The sequence below is a fragment of the Equus asinus genome, chromosome 10 (assembly GCF_041296235.1).
Source record: "Equus asinus isolate D_3611 breed Donkey chromosome 10, EquAss-T2T_v2, whole genome shotgun sequence".
Taxonomy (NCBI): domain Eukaryota; kingdom Metazoa; phylum Chordata; class Mammalia; order Perissodactyla; family Equidae; genus Equus; species Equus asinus.
Genome location: NC_091799.1, coordinates 95,385,715 through 95,408,221, shown reverse-complemented (window position 1 = coordinate 95,408,221; position 22,507 = coordinate 95,385,715). Strand labels below are relative to the sequence as shown.

Here is a 22,507-nt window from a genome sequence, read left to right as displayed (position 1 = left end):
AGCCTTTTAAATAAATGGAACCTGGGCCAAACTTATTTTCGAGCAAGATGAAAAAATATAGAAACCTCTCTAACCTAATCAAAGCCTGTGCACCCTGGGACAAACTTCAAGCCACAACTATAATTAACAGGAAACGCTAGGGGGCGGAGTTGCATAGTGAGCTCTTCCCGACATCGAACTGGGGAAAGAAATCCAATACCAGGGGCTTCTTCAAATAAACCCTCAAGACCTGGCTGCCACTACTGACTTATTTTGAAAGGCTTTAAACTTTTAACAGATGATCTAAACTAGTCCACTATGAAGGCAAATACAGGAAATCCAGACAAGGGCTCCATGGAGAATAATTATCCTAAGAATGTTCTCTCTTCCTGCATGTGTTCATAAATATAACATCTTACTCCCCACGAAATGATCATCACTTTTCTTCTGAAAATAGATTCTTAACAAACTACTTATTCTTATGGCCTTTGAAAGCTAAGAGTTTTAAGTTACAGATGACATTTCCCATCAAATTTGGGAAACTGATTATTCCATTTTGGTTCACTAAGTATCATAAGCTCAAACATAATGTTTCCGTATTATTAAAAGTTTTCTGAGGAGGAGGAAGTAGATTTCATCCTCCAAAACGCCTTTATATTCACATTCTCTGTCAATGGCACAGATTCAAAAAAGATGGGCTGCCCAGCATCCAGTTGCACTGATTAATGGAAGCCATTTATTTCACATGGATTTTGGAAGCCCAAATGTCAATTTCTGTAGCTCCAGGAGCAACATAAAAAGTCTTTTCCCCTCTTTAAGTCATTGCATAACTTTCATAGTGGCCAAGTCATGTACAAGCCACTTCAATATCTCCCAATTGTATTACCTAGAAAATTATAGCCTCAAACATTCATTCTCCAAATAGCCAAGTTTCCTAAACAACATTCAATGAGATGACGGAGATTCTCTTCAAAACAATCCATCTCAGAAATTGTATATTTTCCAACAGAAAAATATGTACTTATCCAAGATAAAATAGGCTCAATATTAGTTTTTTATTTGTTTTACTATCACTATACTTATAAAAATCAATATTAAAATTATAATTAAAAATAGGCTGAATTCCTCATATATGATGGCTTTTATTTACGATCTTAACCCCTTGATAATTCTGTAGATTGAACAGTGAATGTGGCAACATAAATATTTTAAATAACTCAGAAGAGCAAATTGAGCATCTGCAATTCTAGAATCTAGAATACATTTTTCACTGTTCTTTCTATCTTAATTCTGTCGAATTGTACTTTTCTTCTTGCTCCTAAAACAAATGTCTTGAATCTTCACCATAATATCCTAGATATACACATGGATTGAAGAAATTGGGCCACTATCAAGGCTTTTAATATACTAATGCAAATTATAAAACTATAGGCTATAAATATGAAGTTTCCAGTTCATTTACGGAAAAGTAAAACCCAGAATGAAATGTACTTCAGTAGGAAAATTAATCATAGTAAACAATCACTAGTATTTTCTATTTCCAGAAGCCATATATAAAAAAATTTCTGTCAAAGATCACAGATTAGTAGACTTCCCTCATCACTCTATATAAAATTTTAACCATTCCTTCTCAACATTTCATATCTCCCTTCTTTGCCCAATGTTTCTTCCTTAGCACTTACTACTAATTAATCTACCAATTATTTTACTGGAAATTTTTACTTGTATATTGTCAGTCTCCCTCTCTGGAATGTATGGCCCCTGAGGGCAGGGATTTTATTTATTTTCTTTACTCTTGTTCATCCCCAGTCACTAGAATAGTGCCTGGCAACTAGCAAGTAATTAATAAATATTTGTTGGATTATCAAATGGATGAATAAATAAATGAATAAACAACAAATCCAAAATCTGGCAAAACTGTATGCATTACAACCATTGTTCTAATAAGGTTAAGAGTCAGGAATCAATAAAACACCATCACATGCCAAGAACTTTGAAAATGTTACTTGATTTAACCATCCCAACAACATTAAGGAATTAATACATACGGTATTATTGTTGGTCACAGAGTTTAGGAAGTGGCTGAGCTAAAATTTGGACCCTGGTCTGCATATTGCTAAGTCCCTGCTTTTTCCATTATATCACATCGATCCTGATATAATTTCAACCCCTCCAGAAGATGCATAACAAATTTTTTAAAGGATGGGTTTAAGTTACAAGGGCTGATTGTGTCAACATACTCATACTCAGAAGGCTCCAGAGACTTGGAAGAAGCAGCTGACTATGAGCGGCAATAAGAATCTCCTATTTACTAGAAAAGCACAGGGTCCCACAACTCCTCAATTACTCACGCCAAGTCTCAGGTGATGCAGGGAGGAGAGGATAGAGAAAAATCACTTAGTTTCTTCACAAGTTATGGGAGAAAACAATCGCATAACCACACAGGTTAACAGAATATTCAATTAGGGCTTTGAAACACATAATCTCATACAGCACATAATCACCATGATGCAGAATCATAGATTCTCCTAAATTGATAACTTCACAAAGAAAACAAGTTCAATAACATTTGTTGATTTTCATAAGGCTCTATTCCAGGAATAACCATGTACAGATCCAAATGCCCTTACCCAAAGATCCAACCATACACTGTCTGCAAGAAATGCACCGTAGATTCAAAGACCAAATAAGTTGAAAGTAAAAGGATAAAAAAAGATATATATATACCAACCAAGAGAGCTGGTGTGGTTATACCAATTTCACATAAAACAGACTTTAAGATAAAAATTGTTACTAGAGACAAACAACATTTTATCATGATAAAATGATCCATCCATCAAGAAAATATAACACCTATAAATGTATACGCACCTAACAACAAAGCCCCAAAATACGAAAAGCAAAAACTAACAGAACTGAAGAGAGAAATAAACAATTCAACAATAATAGTTGGAGACTTCAATACCCCACTTTCAACTAGACAGAAAATCAATAAGGAAATAAAAGACTTGAACAACACTATAAACCAACTATACCAAACAGACATTTATAGAACACACCACTCAACAACAGGAGAATACACATTCTCCTCAGGAGTACATGGAACGTTCTCCAGGATAGACCTTGTGTTATGCCAAAATCCCTTACCCAAAACACTTTGGGTCCTTTGTTTCGGAATTCCAAATTAATAAAAAAAAATAGGATATGATGCATTTTCAATATATTATGGAACATCCCACACCCTCAGCAGGGTCTAAGTCAATATCCTGTAAGTAATCAATATTTCTATGGCAAAATATATGAATATTGACACTAACTGAGATAGATAAAACTGAATAGCTTCAAGTCAGTTGAGGAGATATTCTGTCATCAAATAAATTACAGAAACGAAAACAAAATAACTGTTGCCTCTACTTTCAAAATATTTTTCAAATAGATACACTTTTCTTCTTCTGTGCTGCCATCATCCTAGCATGAGCTACTCTTATGTCTTTCCCATCTATCAAGAGAGCATTCTAACAGTATTCCTGCTCTCAGCTCAGCCTCTCTCCAATCTAGTCTTCACAAACAACCACAGGCATTTATTATTATTATTATTATTATTATTATTATTATTCCTCTGCCTGAGACTCTCCAATGACTTCCCATTGCTCTTAGAATGCTCTTAGAATGTTAGGCTGTCGAATTTCTCATGATGGCCTATGTGGAAAGGCACACCTCTACTTCCCCAACAACATCGCCAACTCCTCCTCAGTCACAGTCTTCTTTTTATTCCCTCCAATGCACCAAGCTCTCTCCTACTTAGTCTTTGGTTTATCTGCTCCCCCTTCCAGAATGCTCTTCGAAGTGTTTTTCAAAAGTGGGATCATCATCAACCTTTAGGTCTAAACTTAAACGTCACCTCCTCAGAAAGACTTTCCTTAACCCTTCTATCTAGATATGCTTGGACTTCCTCATATTCTTTTTCTTTTTAAAATAAACTGAATTTTGGAGTAGTTTTAGATTTCATAAAAGTTTCAAAGATAGTACAAAGAGTTTCCATATGCCCTGCACACAGTTTTCCCTATTGTTAACATCTTACATTACTGTGGTACACTTGGCACAACTAACAAACCAACACTGGCACATTACTATTGACTAAGTACCACCCTTTACTAGGATTTCACTAGTTCTTCCCTAATGTCCTTTTTGTGTTCCAGAATCCCATCCAGGACACCAAATTACATTTAGTTCTCACCTCTCCTAGCTTCCTCTGGTCTATGACAGTTTCTCAGACTTCCCTTGTTTTTTCTTCACAGTGTTGAGGAGTACTGGTCAGGTATTTTGTAGACTGTCTCCCAACTTGGTTTGGTCTGATGTTTCTCTCATGGTTAGAATAGGGTTATGGGGTTTTAGGAGGAAGACCACAAAGGTAAAGTAGTCTCATCACATCACACCAAGGGCATATGTTATCAACATGACTTATCACAGATAATGTCGATGATCACCTGGCTAAAGTAGTGTTTTCCAGGCTTCTCTACTGTAAGGTTCTCCCCCCATCCCCTTTCCACCCTGTACCCAACCCATTCTTTGGAAACGAGTCACTAAGCTTAGCTCACATGCAAGGGGTAAGGAGAGTTGAGCTCCACCTCCCGGAGGGGGCAATATATAAATAAATTACTTGGAATTCTTCTGTAAGAGAGATTCATCTCTTCTGCCCTATTTACTTATTCATTCAATCATTTATTTATATCAGTATGCACTGATGGATGTTTATACCATAGTTTGAATTATAATCCAATGCTATATGATTTATTTCATGGCTCAAAATGTTCCAGATTTAGCCACTGGGGACGATTTATTTCATGGCTCAAAATGTTCCAGATTTAGCCACTGGGGACTCTTCCAAGTGGGCTCATATGTCCCTTTGCTGTACTCCATCTTTTTGTTTTCTGAGCAGTTTTTTATTTTCTAGTACAAGATACTCAAGTCTCATCTTGTATAAGAATAGCATCCTATATGAAACTGGTTCCTTTTGTTGGAGACAAAAGATCCGATGCTAGGTGAGCTTATTATTGCTGTGTGTCACTGCTATTAGGTCCTCTCAACAGACAGAGCTAGGACATGGAAGTGTATACACTAACACGTGCATAAGGACACATCTATAAATACTTCCATATGCAAGCATTTGTAAACATGAGTATATACTAATGTTTCCAACTTTAATCCAGTACCACATGGCTCATTCTAGTATACCCTTTTTTAATTACCCAGTTTATTTTCATTAGAGTTATTAACATAATCTATAATTACCTAGTTTTTAAAATTTATTTACTTATTCATTGTCTGTCCCTCACTATCAAGAACTTAAATTTAAAAGCAGACATCTTGCCTGTTTTAACCAACTCTGTAGTTCTAGGGCCTAGAACAGTGCCTGCTACATAGCAGTGGTTAATCTGTTGAATGAGTGAAAAAATAATCAATAGAAAATTACTGATTATATAATTCATAGTAGAAAATAACAAAGATGAATTATTCTAAGGCAATCCCTTGACATGAGTAAAATCATCTTCTACACCAAAAATAAACACATATTTGTCCATTGTTATGCCATATTATATTAATAATCTCCATGCATTCATCATCACTTGGCACTGAAATTGTCCCCACAGGCCACTCAAGGAATGGTTGCCGTTTTTCCACTAAAGTTTACTCTAGTCGAGCTTAATCACGTCCAAAACGAAAGTAGCATACTTCTATCTCAAATTTCCTTTTCTGTAACAAATATTATCTTCAGTCTCAGTAGGGTGCAGGTCAGAGAGAAGAGGCAGAAGGATGTGGGGAGACTCATCACCAAGTTACTCAAAACTGTTTCAATATCTAAGAGTCTTTCCCTCCATAGTCTAAGAAGCATTTGTCATCCAAAGCTACACAACAAATTTTGGCAGAATTAGTTGTAATCTTGTTGGCTTAGCATTTTCTCACTCCTTTCTGCTTCTCAAATTGCTGAAAGTCTTGTCTAGATCTGAAAATGACTTTAATAGAAGCTATGGCAGTATGACTGAAAGGCAAAGGAAGACAACATGAAAGGCAAAGGGGAATTCAAAGGTGGTCTTGCATTCAAGATTTTCTTACAACTTCTAGGTTTGAGCTTGGGCACACGTGGTCCTAAAGAATACAATGTGGTCAAGGATCATCAACCCTATTCATTGTGTCTTTCTCTTCTAAAGACCGGAAGTTGCCCTGGAAACCTCCCATCTACCTGCCCCTACTAAAAAAATACAAGGAAGATGTTGTCAAAAAAAGGATGACATAGAAGGAAGATAAACATTTATTGAATGTTAAATATATGCCTGGCAAATCCTGTACTCTTTTCTACTCTACTATAAATTTTTTTTATATTCTTTTTTTTCTTTAAATTGAGAGTTCACAGGGCCTGGTCCCATGGCCAAATGGTTAAGTTTGTGTGCTCCACTTCAGCAACCCAGGGTTCATTCGTTTGGATCCTGGGTTCAGAGGAACACACTGCTCGTCAGGCCACACTGTGGTGGCATCCCACATAGAAGAACTAGAGTGACTTACAACCAGATATACAACTATGTACTGGGGCTTTGGGGGAAAAAATAAAGAGGAAGATTGGCAACAGATGTTAGTTCAGGGGCAATCTCCCTCACCAAAAAAGCAAACAGAAAAAAAAAGAAAAGAGTGGCCAGTTAGATAAATATTTATGTAAAACATCTCCAAATGTAACAACAGAAAAGAAATTAATACTGGGGAGGGAGTGGGGGAGAGAAACAAGCGAAAGTACTTCCTATGGCTTCTGGAATACTCTTTCACAAGAAGCTAAGTAAAATTCCCTGATACTTGTGAGAGATGTTATCTATCTTAAAATCTTTCTTTTAACAGTTTGAACAAACCAAGGTGAGCCTGGGTCAATTTCCTGAAATAGTTCCTTGTTTAGGTGAACTATTTTGTCACACGGAGTCATGACACAAACGAGTGTCACGGCACAACTGCAGTCCATATATAACAAAGGAGTGCCTAGAGGCTTCCCAAAATAAGAGCTGGATGCTTACGGGGAGGGCTCCTGTGCCCAAATTAAGCTTTGACCACTTGCGCATAACTAGCATACCAAAATGACTAACAAAACTAACAGGCACATCAAGCAATGGAGCTCTGTTACTGTGATAAGGACACATTGCCCAGGTGTCATCAGTCAAAATGAACTAGCTCCAAGAGAGAGAAAGCAGAGAGACAGCAAATTTTTAGAGGGTAGTTTCAGAGCATACCACACCTAAAGGAAGGACGGAATAAGAAAGGTCTCCTCAAGAAGTTCTCTTATTGGCTTCACCCTACCTAGAAATGCTTCCAGGTTTTTGTCACGTCTTCCCATGTGACTGCTTCCGGTCCCCCTCTACTTCTATGGGACTTCATTTGGCTAAATCACATAGAACAGCTGTTGAATTATGAGTTACACTCACAGGGAAGATGCTGTCAAATATCCAAGGATACAGAAAGCACAAGCCACAAGGTAGGCTTGGCGGAGTCCTCAGTATCTACCATCCACTTACTTGTAATTCTAGGTGATTATCTCCTTAGTCCACTCCCTGCAACACTGAAGGGTTGGAAGCACTCTCGCTTTGCCCTCAGAGTCATCCCATTCTACTCTTAGAAGGCCCCAAAATAGAAGGAAGCTGAGTCTCCTTTGTTCCAATCCCTTTAGTAAACATCAGTCACATCCGAGCAAAGCCACACGCCAAGGCCAACCAGGAAATGGACAAGGAGGAAACAGTCTGTTCTCTTGCCACATCTCCCTATGTTGGAGTACTGTATTCACCAGTGGAAAAATCGTTTTTGAAGCTATGTTAAAACTGTATAAACTGGTCATCAAAAAAAAAAAAGTCACCTTGTTTTCAGCCAGGTGGCAGATTTCACACCAAAAAAATTATACCCAGTAGACATTCTTAGCAGCCCATCTATACCCACAATCATAAAGGAAAATTTCCAACAAATTCTCTGAACAAACGCTAGATGAAATCCTTCAACCAGCGACAACTCAAGCAAGCAAGTGTATCACACATGGGTAATTTCACATCCACTGAGTCTTTTTTCATGACATTTTATTTTTTGAAAAGAGCAGATAATGTCTCAGTGAACCTTTTTATTTTAATTCTAGGTATTTAAAAATAGATCCCACTCTTAAAGCTTTTTCCTGTGGTTTGAGGAACTGAACATATTTCCCCAGGCAGATTCAGAAGAGGATTATTAGAAGATCAACTTAAAAACAACTTGAAAGTTAACCATCAGGAGATGGGTAATGTGTAAGCAATGAAGGCAGTTTGATTTTTTTAAGACATTCTCACTGCAGAAATGTGAACATGATCCCCATATTTCCGTCCACCTTACTAAAACACTCGCTTATGCATTCATTCATTCATTCATTTATACCACAAATATTCACTGAATATCCACAAAGTGACCAAGAAAGTGAATCTCAAGCTATATTGAGCTGTGTTACTTAATTTGTTGTAAAACCTGTCTCGTTCACTGTTATGCTTGCCCTCTTAGAAGGCAAGTTTGGAAACCCCAAGCAAACTAAAACAATATCATTTTAAGACTTTCAAAAGGGGATCTTCTAAGCACCCCTGCAGGCTTGCGGAGAGCCTGAGAGGACCTATTTTAGGGCCAGACCTGTGAGCATTCTCTAAAATGCATTCCAGAACTCAGTGAGGTGAGAGGATGGCTCGTTCCACGGACACTGAAGGCTTCTTCTAAGATATCCTTCCTTCTACTCCTGACTCAGCTAAAGCTACTCCTGGAAATTTGGGATTTGAGTCTGATACAACCAAGAAACTGTTTGGAAGAAACGATGGTTTTAATATTTAATATTAAGAAGTTAATAGCATTTCATAATGGAGCTACAGTGCCACCATTTTCTAAATGATATGTTTATGATAATTTCACTCAAAACTACAAAGAAACACATAAAAATTTTAAAACACTTCACCCATTTAATTCTCTAAGAGGTCAGAAAACACCTAAGTCCATATCAGTACTCCATTTATTTAAATTAGGGGTTGGCAAACTACCGCCAAATCCAAGTGGACCAAAACCAGCACACCACCTGTTTTAGCAGAGCCCACGAGTTTTTAAATTTCAAATAGTTGGCGAGAGAAAAATCAAAAGAAGGATACTACTTCCTGACACATTAAGGTTATGTGAAATTCAAATTTCAGGGTTTACAGGTGAAGTTTTCCTGGAACACAGCCATGCTCATTCATCTATAAAGTCTGTGTCAGATTTCCCACTAGGACAGTAGTTATAATGGCCTTCAAGCCTAAAATATTTACTATCTGGCTCTGTACAGAACATATTTGCTGACCTCTGGTTTAAATAATAAGATAAATGTCATCAAGTGAAGACATTTTGGAGCCCGCTAGGTTCCTCTACCCAAACACTGCCAAATCTTCCCGCCACCCAACCTTGGTTGGACCAGTAAGACTGCCCAGCTCCACCCCAGAGAAGGTTCTCTCTTCTACGGGCAGCTGGGTGGAGGGGCCAAGACAGCAAAGAAGAGAAAGTTGTCAGAAGGGAAATATTTAAAAAGAGCTAGAAAACGTAGTAAAGCAAATGTGTGTAGAGAAGAAATTTCTGGAGAGTATCATCCATTGGGACCACATCATCCCCAATCCTCTCTATATAAAGGTTCAAAGCAAATGCCAGGACACAATGCTCTAAATGGCCTCCATCTCTTTGTACTACCTTCTCAGAAGCATGTGGCTTTGAGATAAATTGTAAAATCACTGTACACACAGCCTAGATAGTGAATGAGTCGGCTATAGCAGTAGACAAAGTATAATTTACATATTTTATTCAGTAGAGAATCATTAATCAGTTCTAGTGAGTAAAATGAAGATTCATGTGTCTTGAGAAGTAGTAAGCAAATGAAACAAAAATAATTTCAAAAGCGAGAAAATTGCCTCGTGATGTGTTGTTTGATATTTTTAATTACCTATAAAATATGCCAGAATATGCATTAAAATATTACATTTTAACATTGTTTCCCAGTTGTTCAGGCATGGTAATGAAGAGCTTCCCCTCCTCTTGTCATTTGCTATTAAACTTACAGAGAATGTTAGTGAGAGCAACAGAGAAAAAAGAAAAGAAAAGTGGTGGCTCACCAGGTCAACGAGGTTGTAGAAATTTTTAATCCATAAAATGCCTTGAAGTAGTATTTCAAATGACAGCATGCAACGCCAATAAAGTCAATGCTCTGATGGGTTCTTAAAACATTTTCAAAATCACGGTCAATTTTCAATGATAATTTGTCAGCTTCTCCTAGTGTATCAGCTACATCATGAGAGCAACTTAATCACTTCTGAAGGTGGAAATACCCCTTTCACGACAGAGCCCCATTCAGGAAAATAATGACCACAGGGGCCTCAAGAAGTTAATTAAAGTTCTATTAACACTTTACAAATAGGTCCAGAAGCTGTATCTTAAAACGACAGCCAAGATGAGTGTATATGGTGCCAACTTCCTCTCTAATTCACAGCTTTCATGATGAATCCCAGGGTTTTAAGAATATGGATAAAAATGAAAAATACTCTCAAACTATTCTCCCTAGGAGACTTCCCAGTCATTCTTACTGCTATGAGAAAACCTGTTGCTGACAGCACACTGTAAGTGTTCAAAGGAAAAGCAGTAAGTGGAAGTCTAATAAAAATGATAGAGGCTAGTAAAAATGGCCAGGGGCCTAATACCTGTGAAGGAATATGGCCCACGTGCAAGTCTCAATTCCTTCCCGCGCAAGTCCTGCCCTGGTCCTTTCCTCTTGTGCTCTGAGTAATGGAGGAGGAGGAAGGAAACGGGATGGACACCACTATTCGCTGCGCCTGATGCTCAGCCACCGGCCTGTGCCCCTTCGTGATTGCCCCCCAGGGATCTGGGGCTTCTCGGACCTCCTGCCTACCCACACACACCCCACCCAACAGGGGGCTTTCCAGAGGATAAACAAACAATGGCTGCCCAATGACACAGAATAGCACTGCACTGTTCTTGGCCACATGTAAAAACATCTCATAACTGGGATTATGAGCAAACGCCAATAGAGACCCACGGGCAGGGACATCCGGAGGGTAAATAAGTTCCCATGTACTGAGATCATTATATCTCATTACACCTGATTTTTAAAATGCTGATTTGTTCATTATTTATGACAACAAATTTGATCAGAAACTGAGATGGGCTCTCCCAGAATAAGCAGGGAGTTAAAATGCAGGAACGAAGAATGATGTGGAAAGAGGAGTCATTAACTTCACTTTGGTGACAAGAGATTGAAAGAAACAACAGAGGCCAGTGAGCACTGTTGCTGTAAGCAAGTCAAGGTCTCATCTATTAGTTGATTGAATAAGTAAAAATAATCAGATCCAACACTGAAATGTCACCTACTACGTGCTGGGCACTATTCTAAGCTATGCTATATTTATAGAACACATATATAAGCTATACTATGTTTATATAGTATATACATAAGCTATACTATATTTATGTATATGTAAATACATAAATATATTTATGTATTCAATCCTCAAAATAATGTATAAAATAGATGCCATTATTATCTTTTAAAGATGGGTTAACTGAGGCACAAAGAGTTAAGTAACTTGTCCAAGGTAACATAGCTATTACCTTCCATTTACACTGTATTTTTCTATGTTTGGGCGGTACAGTCCATCTTTAATAACAAGTTTTAAGTTTCCTGTAAAATACTTTATCTAGTAAATGTTCTCTCTCCAAACATCTATATTTCTTGACAAAGTATTGAAAGCATTCATAAACTTGAATATAGCTTAATTAGTTTATAATGTCACCAACATCTCAAAATAAATTTCATCTTATATGCTCTTAGATTCCACTAATTTTATACCATACTATGAGATTCAAAACAGAATTAGCTTTTACTCTTAAAATATCATTAATGCATCATCTTGAATATGTTAATCAATAAAACGAATTCTGCAAGTAGGTAGGAAGGTAAACGCATGTGAATTACTTCAAATGTCTTAATTAACTCCTACTGCTAATGATACAACAATTAAGGTTTTAATATGTTGTAGAGGATACATCAGTTTTCTATTGGGTCATGCTGCTGAGCATCACTGAAATCCAACGAAATGTGGAGCTTTAGACCCAAATTCTCAAAGAATTCTAATCTCAATGAGAAAAACAAGTAAAACTCAGGTTTTAGAATCATTGCATCATGTTTCTCTCACACACACCAGATTCCTGCTTAGCTGCTCCCTTCTCCACTCTGTCCCCATGTCCCTTTGAACACCAGGAGGTACAATCTGGTAATAATCACTTACGAAAGTGCTGGAGCATATGCACCAAGCACCACTGATAGAATCAACCTCACATACATTTTTTTAACCTTGTTTCTGAGCCCTGGGATGGAAGTTACGGTGGTGCCTGCTAACCAAGAACCAAATGCAGAGACCAGGGTAGGGAGATAGAGCCATTTTAGAAGATATCTCCTGCAGTAAAGATGACCACTCTCTTTAAAAAAAGGAAGACTCCAGACGTGGAGTCTATTTTTCCTTCTCTTGAATCTGGGTTGCTCCTGTGACTTGTTTTAATCAAGAGAATGTAGCAGATACGAAACTGTGTGACTTCCAAGATTGGGCCTTAAAAGATCTGTCACTTCAGCTTTCATGCTCTTGGAACCCAACCATCATATTGTGAGATGTCCAAGTTGTGTGGAAAGAGAACTGAGGCACCAGGTGACAGCCCAAACTGAGTTTCCAGACAACAGCCAGCACCAAGATCAAGTCGAATGAATGAGTCATCTTGGATATTCCAATCCAGTCAAATCTCTGGATGATCACAGTTCCAGACTGCCACCACATGTGGAGAAGACCCTCCCAGTTGACCTCAATCAACTGAGACTCTTAAGAGATAATAAATGATAGTTGTTGTTTAAACCACTAAGTATTTGAGGTGATTTGTCATGCAGCGATGGACAGTCAAAGCCTTTCTAGACCATCTAAGGGACCTGGGCAGAAACCAGTTCTTGCCTGACTCAGCATTACACAGTATAAGTCATGATAGACCCAGAAACTTGGGGTGACTATCATGGAGTTAAGAAGAACAGTTTCTGGGCCGGCCCTGTTGCCAAGTGGTTAAGTTCGCATGCTCCACTTAGGTGGCCCACGGTTTCACCAGTTCAGATCCTGGGCGCGGACCTAGCACCACTCATGAAGCCATGTTGAGGCAGCATCCCACATAGCAGAGCCAGAAGGAGCTACAACTAGAATATACAACTATGTACTGGGGGTCTTTTGGGAGAAGAAGAAAAAAAAAAACCAGAAGATTGGCAACACAGATGCTGACTCAGGTGCCAATCCTTAAAAAAAACTTTTAAAAAAAGAACACTTTCCAATATGGGGCACAGGGGCTAAAACCATGGACCTTGGAGCCAGACCAACTAACTCTGAATCCTGCCTTTGCTTTTTACTAGATATGTGCCTAATACAAGTTACTTAACTTTTCTGTGCCTCAGTTTCCCTTTGTGTAAAACAGAGATAATAATATTCTCTACCTCATAAGTTTGTTATGAAAACTAAATATCAGTATCAGTATACGTAAAGCTCTTAGAACAGTGCCTGGCACAGAGTAAGTGTTCAGTAAATGTTCTCTTAATATCATTATTTATTCTCTATTCTGTTCTATATCCAAGGAACCCCCCCCATTCATGGCTATGGGAAGGCTCTATACTTAGGACAGAGGGATATGGAAAGTGAAGGGGAGGGCCATAACAGGCTTCCAATTTGATCCTGTACCATGAGGAAATGGATCTCTACCACACCATAGGGCGTGAATGTGATAGATGCTAAATCTACTTGGCCTCACATCAGCAAGGGAGAAAACCAAAACTCAGAGTTAATGCTCAGTTTGAGGGTCATCCATAACAGAAACGTCAGACAATCAGTCAAACTTTATCTGAGAATAAACTACCCCCAAGTATAAGAATCCACACTTTGGGAACCCTATATCTGATTTCTGTTCATTAAGAGTACTGAGTTTTACATGTATATAACATAGTCCTAAAAGTTCTTTTCTTGGGCTATCATCATCACACTCATATCAACTTTGTTTCTAAATACTATTTTCTAATTCACTGCTACAAACAGATCTGATTATAGATCATGATAATATTTGCATGATGTTGTCATAAAATTATTCCTAAATGTATTAGTAATACTCAGTAAATTTGGGGGTTTTGGTTGTTTTTTGTTTTGTTTTGATTTTTTTGGTCATATCATATACACATTTTGGGGAATTGCTTTAGTTAAAATAATTATTGAATTTTTTTAATGAAGCAAAACACAGTGGTAATCAATTCATTATGCTATAGGAACAGAATTAGTAAGGTGTATTTTTTGCCCCAGCCCTTTGTCTCTTCTTTATTTTAAAATTATATCAAGGACCTACTTCTATTTACTTCAGAAGTAATCATCCCAAATAAATTGATATGTAATAGCCATAAGGTAAAATTTTTTAAATATTTGGCATTTTATTTGAGCTCTTGAACATTCGATCATAGCACTTCTCATAGGACTTTTGACTGAAGCCCCAAAGCTCTCCATTTCTCATATCCACATATTTCTATTCATAAAATTATTGTAGATTCAATTATACTACTCATATCCTGGTCTTTAGACATGGTGCCATTTGTTTTTTAAGACAACTATAATGGATTCATAAACTGATACACAAGTAGCTCAATCAGTTAGAGGTTCTGGGAAAATGTGTCAGGTGTCTGCCTATCACTCATCTACATTAGTTCTTCTTCTTTCCAAATTATTTATAAGCCTTAGGTCAGCTTGAGAAAATTCCTATTTTCATCTCATCCTTGCTAATCATGCCTTAAATGGCGAGTATCAGAGATGCAAATTAATTGTAAACTATATGAAGGAGGCGGAAATTAAAAACTATGAAATTTGAATTATTAATGCAGTAGTAATTTACCTTCCAGGTTCCTTCTGCAAACACTAACAATTTCACCTATTTTATATGGCTCAATGCAAACTAAATTTGGTAATTTAAATAGAAACAGGGAATACCAGATTTTATTACTTTTTTCCCCTCCGACCTTTCCAATTCCCTCTTCCTTTTCTTTCCATTACCTCTTCTGTCTCTGTGTTTTGAACCCTACTCTCTGATACCTGCTTAACTTTAGCCCCATGTCACCACCAGGTTTCATCAATTACACACTATTCTGCCTTAGATGTCATTCTTAATAGTTTGTATTTTACACTACACCAGTCTATTTAAAGAACTGAATCAATTCCACCATGAAAAAAAAACCAAAGCCAATTTTTCCAGGGGCGTTTGTAGGGTAGGATTGCGTCATTATGTGACTATACACAAAAAGTTTAAGAATATATGCAGTTTCAGTAGTATTATTGAGAGTAACTGCTGGGAATACTTCTGCATCCACTATGTAGTTGAACACAGCAAAGAATGAAACTAGCTAAAATTCAACTGTGAAAAAATCTCATATGAAAAAGAAAACCTGGTTAAATGAAAAGTGTGTTCAGATTAGAACTAATAGATTCAACTAAAGTTTCCAGACTAGTAAAATTTTGCTTTATGTGCACCTGTTTCCCATAAATGGAGCCCATCCAGGGCTTCAATGCTTAAATTAAGAAAATATTACTAAAATAAACTGTGTAACATTTCTAATTCATAATATTGATTTAATTGGAGTATAAACCATTTACCAACTTGCCCTTTTAGAAACAAAGAAGGGTATAATCTCATTAATAAACAACAAATTAATAAAAGAAACCATTTGAATAAAATGTCTTGAGTTTCTCAGATAAAAATGCCACAGATTTCTCAAAGCACATCTCTACAAATTCTAAATCTTGGTTTTACTGTGATTTGCATAAAATGTTTTTAAGTAGTATATGTAAATATCCTTAGTAATAACTTAACTCAAGTGCACTCATGTTTAGCAAAATGATTTCAGGGGAAAAAAATGTCACACATGTGTACCTGGCAAGGTTGTTTCATTTTAATGGCTATGACATGGTATCTGTAACAGCAGAGTTCGCAGGTCCAGGAACCCCTCTCACTGATCCACTTTAGCAGGCAGAGCTGATGTGTATAACGAACAGACCCGTCACATCGGCAGGGGTTTAACAGTTCCCCCTGAAAGGAAAACGGCTCAGAATGAATAGTTATGCTCGTGCCTCTATTTTAAAAATCTAACACCCGCTTTCTTTTGTATCACAGCCATTTACCCAGAAGGATACAAGCATCAAATTCTATCCTAGAAAATGAAATTAAATTTTTATACTTCTGATGGGAATGAAACTAAAGTCTTAAAACTATTTCAAAGATATTGCTTAGAGTTATGACATAAATGTTCTACCAACATACAAAACGTCTGCAAGATATAGCTCCCCATACCCTTGGGGAAAAGCTGTACTATTAAATCTCTTTAATAACTTTTAAGTGGATGGTCAGATGCATTTCCTCTGCAGTTATTCTTAATCATTGCTGAAGACGAAATGCATGGCATCCCAGAAAGTAGCTTGCAATAGCATTATGCTTTTATTTTTTTCTAAATGTAGCATCATAAATATTGACTTAGGGCACTATATTCCTGAAAGCCTGCATATTCTTACGCAATTTCCTTACTTTTAAAAATATTAAGCCTAATGTTTTCTCAGACCACACATTTTGTAAGACAGATCTATTATCCTGTTGTCTCCATGATCATTACTCTCATAGAAGTTTGCATTCACCTCTAATGTAGTTTATAACTTTAAAATTGTGTTTCTAACTAAATATAAAGTACACTGTCGGCTGAATAGCCTTTCTTTCACAAGGTGAAAGTACATTCCTATTTCTCTTGTAAAAAACTGTAACACTTTTCACATCAATGAGATGAAGTCACCGAAATTTGCAATAAGGAAAGATCCGGCCCTTTTTGGTTTTGACATGACTCACCCCCAGTTTCTAGGACTGTGTCAGGATACATTTGTAGAAAAAGGAACATAGCTTTGTTCCTACGTATAAACCAAAATCCATTTAGGAATTCACAAAAGAGATATTTATGGCATTATCATTAAAGCACCTGAGGAATGTGTAACCGCAGGACCAGCTAGGAAAAAAGAGTGCAGAGCAAATTAAACCCTGTATTCACCACCGGGACATTTTTATCTGCCTTCACAGAAGGGGAAAGCGAACACACATTAGCCGCCGCTCAGCTGGCTGGACCGGACGTGCCCGGCAGGAGAGGAACCAGGAGGCGAGCGCTGTCCGTGGTGCTGAAAGGTCGGTCGTCGCAGACTAGACGGCCCAGTCCCGACCCGAGCCCACCCCAGCTGCCCCGGGGTCCCGCCGGGCCTCACCTGCTCGGCGCCCTGAAAGCAGATCTTGCAGATGGGCTGGTGGTGCTGGTGCTGGTGCCCGGCGCGCTGGTCGCCGCCGCCGCTGCTGCTGCTGCGGCTGCTACACACTGAGCGCGTCTCGGGCTGGTCGCCGGCGCCCCGCTGCTCGCCCTCCCCGCCCGCGCCGGCCTCGGACTCCCCGGGGCCGCCTTTCCCCGCCGCCGCCTCAGGGACCGCCGCCTCGGGAAGGTGCCTCGGACCTTCCCCGGAGTCGCCGGCCGCCGACACCTCCTGGCCGCCGGACGGCAGGGGCGGCGGCGGCGGCGGCAGCTCGTCCGCGCCCCTGCGCCGCGGGACCACCTCCGTCGGCGGCTCGTCGAGCCCCGCGGCGCGCTCAGGGGATGCGGGCGGCGCGGGCAGCGGCGGCAGGTACCGCGGAGGCGCGGGGACCGAGGCCGGCTCTCCCGGCGGCGGCGGCGGCGGCGGGGGAGGCGATGGGGGCGGCTCGGCGTCCCTGCTCTCCGCCCCGCGGCGCCGGCTGCCGCTGTGGCCGCCCTCAAAGCTCATGGTGGTGCCGCCGCCGCCCTCCTGCCAGCCCGGCTGGCGGGCCGGGCTCGGGCTGCAGCCGAAGGGAGAACGGAGGGGGAGGGAGGGGAGAGGGAGGGATGGAAGGAGGGAGGAGGGAGGGGAGGGGGGGACCTGGGTGCCTGGGGCTGGGGGGCGGGACGGGGAGGGGACGCGGAGGGCCCGGCGGCGGCGGCGGCAGAGGCTGCTGCTCCGCGGAGCCGCCGGCTCGGCTCTGATGGAGGCGGCGCGGAATTCGGCTGCGCGTGAGAGCCGCGCCGCGGGGCGCGGGGGGCGGGGGAGGAGCGGCGCAGCGGAGGGGTAGGCGGGTGGCGGGGGTCTACGCGGGAAGCCGGCTCGGGGCGGAGGGGGAGGGGCGGAGGGGGCGTTCTTGGGGAGGGGGGATGTGGAGGGGGCAGGTGCGAACCCCGGGCGAGGTGCGGAGACCACGGGCGGGAATTCGGGGGTGGACGGGGGAGAGCCCTCAGCCGCCTCCACCGACTCCGACCCCGCCCCGGGGCCGCTCACGTCTGTTCCGGGGCGGATTACCCCTCTCCAAACGGCGCGCACTGCGGCTCTCGTGAGCGAGGGGGGAGGGGTCGAAGGCCGCGGGTCCAGAAACCGTTGCTCGGTGGGCAAGTGCGATTCGGCGGCGCCAGGCTGGGTGGGACCCGGATGGTCGTCCTGGAGACCCGCGTGGGAGTAAGGGCGTGGGGGCTGGTGCCCTGGGCGCGCCTGAGTCCACTGAACAGGGGCGCGGGAAAGGGCGCACGGGCCCCGAGGACTGTAACTGCCGCTGCCTGGCGATCGCTCCCAGCCCCCAGAGCCCGCTCCCTCAAGGGCACACTCTGGTGATCCACCAGAGCCCTAAAAACAGAAGTCTCTGGAACCTATGTCCTCCCTCTGTTTTCCTCACCCCCGTTCCTCCTGCAGTGAGTATCCTGGTTTATTTGTAAATATCTTGGGTCGTCTCCTGGAGTAATTCTTCCTAGTGAACGCTGGTGCCAACGTTCTGTGGCGAGTGGTCACTTTCATCCTTCCCTTACAAAAGACTCAAATGACACCCCTCTTTCTCCCGGAGAAGTAGCCGAAACCTGGAGTCTCGGTTTTCCGCACCCTGAAGGCGGTTTCTCTATCACTTTACTCCGCAAAACCTCTCTGGGACTCCTCTTCCGGCAGGACAACAGTCTCCTCAGTCCTTTTCTGAAAATAAACCACCTTACCTGCAGGGAACTAGACGGAAAACCGTGCACATGCAGTAGTTTCCTAATTTCTACGGTGTAATCTAATAAAGCATTGGATTTTTATATTCTGCAATGTGTCTATCCAAATCAGTGGTGATTTTCCCTAGTGTAACACTTTAACATCTTTGACACAACCGACTTTCTCTCAGGGTAGTCATTTTGAGCTGCATTTCATAGCTGAAGACCAAGGATCAGATAAGCAAAGTAACTTGTTCAAGGTCACAGGACTATTAACAAAGAACTTTTGAGTTCCCTGTCTCCAGATTTTGCAGCTCAAACACCGAATGATTTTTTTCCAAACCTCCCTCCTGCTTCCTAAATCGGTATTGTAGTACATAGCGTGTCTGGTGGCGCTGACTCACATTAATAGTTAGATGTCGGGAAATGGTTGAGATAAACTACCAGATTAAATTAATTTTTCCCTTATAAATTTTGGCAGTAAGTAGTATATTTGGTTTACAAAAAAAAATGTCCCAGCTCTTTTGACAGAAATTGGTTTGGTTGGAAGGCAGAGAAAGAAGGTAGAAAGAATTCAAGAATGCTTTGTCACAAATGGTCCCAGATGAAATAGTTCCCAGGAATGTCCTCTAACACTTAACCCCCTCAGACTAGCTTATTTTTGGCAGCAGAGTGGCAGGCAGCAAGCACATTTTTTAAATAATAATCCCTGAATGCCTAGGAACTTATCACACTGAAGAAATATGGTTGTAGAAATGCTTTAATTTTCAGTCTTCACCTGTCAAGATGACATGGCACAAGTTTATATATTGCCACAGTCTTAAGATCTTCATAAGCCTTGATCCTAAATTCTTGAATTAAAAGCTGTCTAAATTGGTTTTAAAAAAATCCCCTAAATAATTCAATGTACAACTAGTAAATTTCTACTAGGTGTGATAAAGTACATTACTATTTGAAGGACAACATAAAAGCTGTGGATTCTGTGTAAACAATGCAGAATGACTCAGAGAGCAGAGTAGCATGGATAAAGAGGAAATGGCCACAATGCTGGATGTGTCCTCTCAGTTGGTCGTTTCTGAAAAATAACTCCAGTAAGAGAAAATTAACTTTGATATGGTGAGTAGCCACATAAAAACATTATTTCCCAGCTTCGATGATGACCTCCAAACTGACCTCGCTGTGAAAAAAAGGAAATTTGCTCATGATCTTTAGTTAACTCAGTGAGTCTTCAATGGATCAAGGAAAAATCTTTGTAAGTTTGACTGCATCCTCTGCCATAAAAAACAGAACAATGGGGGACATTCTCAGCTGCTGGCACCCAAGTGGAAGAGATGATAGAGACACAGACATCAGATAACGGACATCAGGGCACCCGCAGCCACTGACAGCCAGCCAACAGCTGATGTACAGCCACCAACTGAAAAATGAATGAGGGGAGAGGCAATTCTATCAATTTGAGCAAATACTGAAAGGCACAGCTAACCTGCTTCAACCTATATAAAAGAGGAGAAAGACATAAATAATACAACAAGTGCTTGAAAAGTCTCCATTCTCATGTATCCCTTTTCTCCTGCACACACACAGGAAAACGTACCCTTCACCAGAAGAGGTCTTTCATTATGAAAGCACCAACTCTGGATACCAGGAATTTCTTGAGTTAAATCCAACGATGGGGGAGCGGTAGGGGGGACCCAAGCAAATATGTCCCCCAAAATTCTTTGGTGATATTAATAGATGTCATAGGATATTCTCCTTGAACTTCCCTGGTGACCACATCCTGGAGCCATCCCCTAGAGTTCCCTCAGGTATGTCAGATAAAAAACAATCCAGGGGGCCAGACCCACGGCCAAGTGGTTAAGTTCACCTGCTCTGCTTTGGCAGTCCAGGGTTTCACCAGTTCAGATCCTGGGCGTGGACATGGCACTACTCATTAGGCCATGTTGAGGCAGCATCCCACATGCCACAACTAGAAGGACCCACAACTAATGATATACCACTATGTTCTGGGGGGATTGGGGGAGAGAAAGCAGAAAGAAAAAAAAAAGAAGATTGGAAACAGTTGTTAGCTAGGGTGCCAATCAAAAAAAAAAAAAAAAAACAAAAACCCAACAATCCAGGCTACACTAGGTCTCAGAATGACTTTGAACCTAGATTAAGTATAATGACCTTGATATGCCCTCCAATAGGAGGGTTAACAGTAAAGAGTTAGCCTGGAGAGCTCTTTAGAATTGCTTATCAGTTCTCTTAAGTATAGCTTAAAATACTTAAGTATATACATAAAATTCTTGGAAGTATAGCTCTTCTCTAAGAATGTTCCAAAATTGTTCAGTTGGCACCTTTGGGGTGCACTAATTTTTCTCTGTGGTCACTGAGTACACAATACACAGAATTCTCATTTGCTTCAAATATCTGAGAGAGAAGAAATTAACTATGTTATAGACCAACAAGGTTATGTTGTGTGTGGGGGGGGTGATTTTTAAAGAGGATAGTGAGGTGCAGTCTGTGTACTTTGAGTACTTGATGCAGAGTGTATCTTTGCTGTACCCCAGAACTAAAGCAGTGTCAGCACCATGCAGCACAATGCCGTATGCAGAGCAGTCCACAATTTATATCCCTGTTCTAACCTCTCCGCTGAACTCCAGACTCATGTATCAAATTGTCTTTGACTGCTCTACTTAAATACCTAAAAGCCATTTCAAACTCACCCAGTCCAAAAGTAAACATCCCCCCAAACCTGCTCGCTTTCCCATATTCATTATGCCAGTAAACCACTTGTTCAGTCACCCAGTTGCTTAAACCAAAATCCTTGGAATCGTCCTTGACTGAGTTTTCACATCATACATTCAGCGTATCAAAAAATTCTGTCAGGGGCCTGGCCTCGTGGCGTAGAGGTTAAGTTTGGTGTGCTCTGCTTTAGCGGCCCAGGTCCACAGGTTTGGATCCCGGGTGTGGACCTACACCACTCATCAGCCATGCTGTGGCAGGTGACCCACATATAAAGCGTAGGAAGATTAGCACAGATGTTAGCTCAGGGCTAGTCTTCCTCAAGCAAAAGACAAGGAGATTGGCAACAGATGTTAGCCCAAGGCAAATCTTCCCCAGCAAGAAAAAACTTTTTCAGGTGTACTTTCAGAATATACGGCAAATCTCACTACTTTTCATCTCCACGTCCACCTTCTCAATTCAAACTACCATCAAGGTTGACCAGGACTATTAAACTAGCCTCCTGTCACTTTGTTTCTTACTCTGAATCCATCCCCTGTAGCAGCGAGGATGATCCTATTCAAATATAAGTCCAATCATATCATCCCTCTGCTCAATACCCACCAATAGCTTCCTATCACACTTTGTGCAATATCAAAAATCTTAGCATGCCCT

At 40.7% G+C, this 22,507-nt stretch overlaps 1 protein-coding gene across 1 annotated transcript in view; it reads right to left on the bottom strand.

Annotated features, from left to right (window-relative positions):
- MARCHF11 (membrane associated ring-CH-type finger 11) overlaps positions 1 to 18,037 on the bottom strand; it is a 108,291-nt gene extending 90,254 nt beyond the window's left edge. Inside the window, exons 1-2 of the mRNA XM_014837343.3 lie at positions 17,385 to 18,037; positions 16,021 to 16,176 (exon numbers count right to left, since the gene is read on the bottom strand). Of these exons, the coding sequence (XP_014692829.2) occupies positions 16,021 to 16,176; positions 17,385 to 17,930 (702 nt within the window). The 5' untranslated portion in view covers positions 17,931 to 18,037. The remainder of the gene's footprint in view (positions 1 to 16,020; positions 16,177 to 17,384) is intronic.
- Between the last annotated feature and the right edge of the window lie 4,470 nt (positions 18,038 to 22,507).